At 36.3% G+C, this 2,941-nt stretch overlaps 1 protein-coding gene across 2 annotated transcripts; it reads right to left on the bottom strand.

Moving 5' to 3' along the window:
* Positions 1-673: 673 nt before the first annotated feature.
* On the bottom strand, positions 674-2,601 carry LOC149164300 (uncharacterized). Of its 2 annotated transcripts, none has more exons than XM_089432036.1 (4): positions 2,450-2,601; positions 2,126-2,268; positions 1,636-1,968; positions 674-1,401 (listed from the first exon to the last, which is right to left on the bottom strand). In XM_089432036.1, exons 3-4 carry the CDS (start codon positions 1,867-1,869, stop codon positions 1,006-1,008), a joined length of 630 nt encoding a protein of 209 aa, XP_089288162.1. In that variant the 5' UTR covers positions 1,870-1,968; positions 2,126-2,268; positions 2,450-2,601; the 3' UTR covers positions 674-1,005. The 2 variants fall into 2 exon arrangements, with proteins under 2 accessions (XP_089288162.1, XP_089288161.1); XM_089432035.1 differs by having other exon boundaries at positions 2,131-2,268.
* Positions 2,602-2,941: the final 340 nt, after the last annotated feature.

Here is a 2,941-nt window from a genome sequence, read left to right as displayed (position 1 = left end):
GTTTGCCATCCATTTACACCCAACAGTTTCGCACCCTGTCAAACGAAGTTACAAAACTCAGTTCAGACAAAAACTCGAGTGGCTGGAGAGTTAGAGTTCATCTCCAACTCTGCAAAAACTTGAAAAAATAAAGACTTGAGTAACACAAAATATTGAAATAAACAATTACCATCATTTCATTAAAAAAATCCTGGCAAAACTCGGTGAATCAAAGTTCTGGTCAAGTTTTGGAACATTGCTGTCAGCCCATTCGCGAACTAATAGAGGTTTCTACTATCTAGTAACCTATCTACCTATTTATCAGTAGTGTCCCAGGGGTGTTGTTTATGAGTGATCGCACATGATATAAAGTTTTTGTGAAATTTGAGGTTCAAGGTTCACCCATGATTTACAGTGTGGGTCGTATTTGGGGTATATATAGTGTGGGCTGTGCTCGGAGACGCATATAGATTTATTTAGAGATTACAGTAGTAGCAGTCGGAATTAATATCATGCCAGTACAAGCCCAGCAGAGTTGCCAATTCCTCCTGATACAACTAAAAAATAAAAATGTATTCATTAATAAATAGAAATGTATCTCTTCATTAATAAAATTTTCGGCTGTCTTTAAGTGAAGTACTGGGATTTCAAAATGCGTGGACCGACAGAATTTATTCTATACTTAACAATGGAATCACACGACTACAAGCTTTGTATAAAATTACACAAGCTAGCACTGTTGTACTCTTTGATAGAATATAACACAGCCTGGAATGTCTTTTGAACTGAAACAAAACAACAATAACCCTCCCAATAAGCGTGAAGGAAGATCTGATATCATGCGTGGAAGATTATAATATCATAATAAGTACCAGAGAACATATGGAACATTGGAGACCAGATGCTATAAAACATTGTCATCCATCCTCTTGTATCTTCATTGTTAATAAGCAGTTCAACAGTGGACTTACATCCATTTTGATGTTTAGAATTATAGTTACAAGCACATTAGAAGAACAAGAAATCTCAAACAAGACTGTTCCTGCACAAGAGGAGCCCTCCAAAGTCAATACTATTCTTGAGCTTCAGCATTTCAGTGAGGACAGCCTCATTGCAAACATGCAATAAATATTCATCATCCTGATAGCTCGAGCTGGGTTTGACAGTTGAACTTTTCATGCGGCCTCCACTTATATTTTCAATGCTTCGCATATTATTTTTTATTTCATGCTTCTGTTTTATCTGTGGAGGACTTCCTGTTGACAAAGACAATTCGCTTTCAGTGTTCTTTGGATTGAACTTAGATATATTTTCCAGCCTTCTGCCATCAATGCCCCAATTACCAGTACTTCTTTTAGTATTTGTGACATGTACTTTTCTGCCACTGTTGCTCTTACAACCGCTACTGCTTCTCTCTTCCCTCTGTATCCAACCAATCCAAAGGGCATAATAGTTTAACGTTCCAAGAATTCTAAGAATACTACAAAGAATTGATTAATTTACAAAAAGACGAGCATTATTACTCCCGGAAGAACCTATGAAAATCTTCACCGTAATGATTTATGATTTTTTATTTTTGATGTATATAAGATGCATTTCCCAATATGTGTATGTGTGTTCAGAATAAGAAGATTATTTAGTAGATGTCAAAGTTACCTTGGCAATATCTTGTTGAATTTTCCTCCCAGTTGAAGTTATATCTGGTTTTTTCCTGTTCACAGGAGCATTGTGGTGACTATTTGTTTCACATTTCAGCCGAGGGATAATTATGCCATCATCAACACGGTTGGTACATGAGATATCTGGAGATGATTTTCTGTAACATCCATTTTCTTCCATTTTCATATCCTCCACAGAAGGGCCTTTCTCCACTTCATCCAAGGATGACATCTCAGAGTCTTCCAGCGTAGATATGGATACAAACTCTTCAAAATAATTTTGTGCTTCTTCTGTCAGGCACTTCGATATTTGCTTCCGCTCTGCACTATGCTGATAACAAAAACATAGTTTCAGCACAACACATATTTTGGCCCCAAGAAATTTTCTCATTTGCTTTTAGATAGTCTGGAAAATGTTTAAAAACATAGCATGAAGATGATACAGGCATGAAAACAGTCCTCTAACAGAAGTAGCAAGCAACTATTACTTTACTTTTCTAGTCACTGAATTTTTTCGAGTTTGAGGTGATTGAGTATCTGGAGGTAACTCCTTCAGAATTCTTGAAAGCTCTTGACAACGCTGCTCTTCCACTGCCAACTGTGCCCACAGATTCCTTGCACGTATTTCTGCCTGCAAGTCCAAACATATTTCAAAATATTTATTTCTGAACTTTTTTCGTAAGAAAGATTAGTTCAAACATACTCAGAATAACCATCTGCAATTATCAAATACAAATATCAGTCATAACACCACCAAAAGAGATGTGAAACCTGAACACCAGTTGAGAATCATAAGACTTATGCCAAAATACCTGGTCAAGCTTAGTAGCATATTCTTCCTTAATGGCAGAAACAACATCGGTATCTGTATCCTTAGACTGAGATGAGTTACCGAGCCTGTTGGAAGTAGCTGCTGAAGGGATCTTTCTTGCAATAGTCTGTGCAGACAATATTTAAAAATTATAAAATAACAAACAAAAGGATAAAAACCTCAACACTATCTGATCAAATATATTTATAAATAAATAAAAATAAAAAATCATGACAAGCAGGCCAAAGAAAGCTTCTGGTCTGAGGAAACATATAAGACCCTCTCCCAGCCAGCACCTCCAGCCAAAGTAAAATCTAAGGAATTAATCATCATTGATAGTATCTTTTGATTTCTTATATTTTGTAGGTTGCTTCCAATGCTGCCAGAGTTCAACAAGCAACTAAATCATGGAACTACATACAATAGCCAACCATAGTGTAGTGCCATTTTTTTGCTTTGACTAGCTTGACTGAGTGAATCATATTATGTGAGG

This window comes from Pinus tabuliformis, chromosome 5_1 (genome assembly GCF_031772625.1).
Source record: "Pinus tabuliformis cultivar Carrire ecotype Pingquan chromosome 5_1, CPIR1, whole genome shotgun sequence".
NCBI lineage: Eukaryota > Viridiplantae > Streptophyta > Pinopsida > Pinales > Pinaceae > Pinus > Pinus tabuliformis.
Note: the sequence above shows the minus strand (reverse complement) of the source record. Positions and strands in the feature narration are given on the sequence as shown.

What these genes read in the sequence shown, in the direction of transcription:
- LOC149164300 (XM_089432036.1), bottom strand. Translation starts at nt 1,869, where the DNA reads ATGTCATCCTTGGATGAAGTGGAGAAAGGCCCTTCTGTGGAGGATATG. An exon ending in TTCAACAAGATATTGCCAAG is followed by an intron (nt 1,402 to 1,635) that starts GTAACTTTGACA and finishes GGTTGGATACAG; the next exon opens with AGGGAAGAGAGAAGCAGTAG.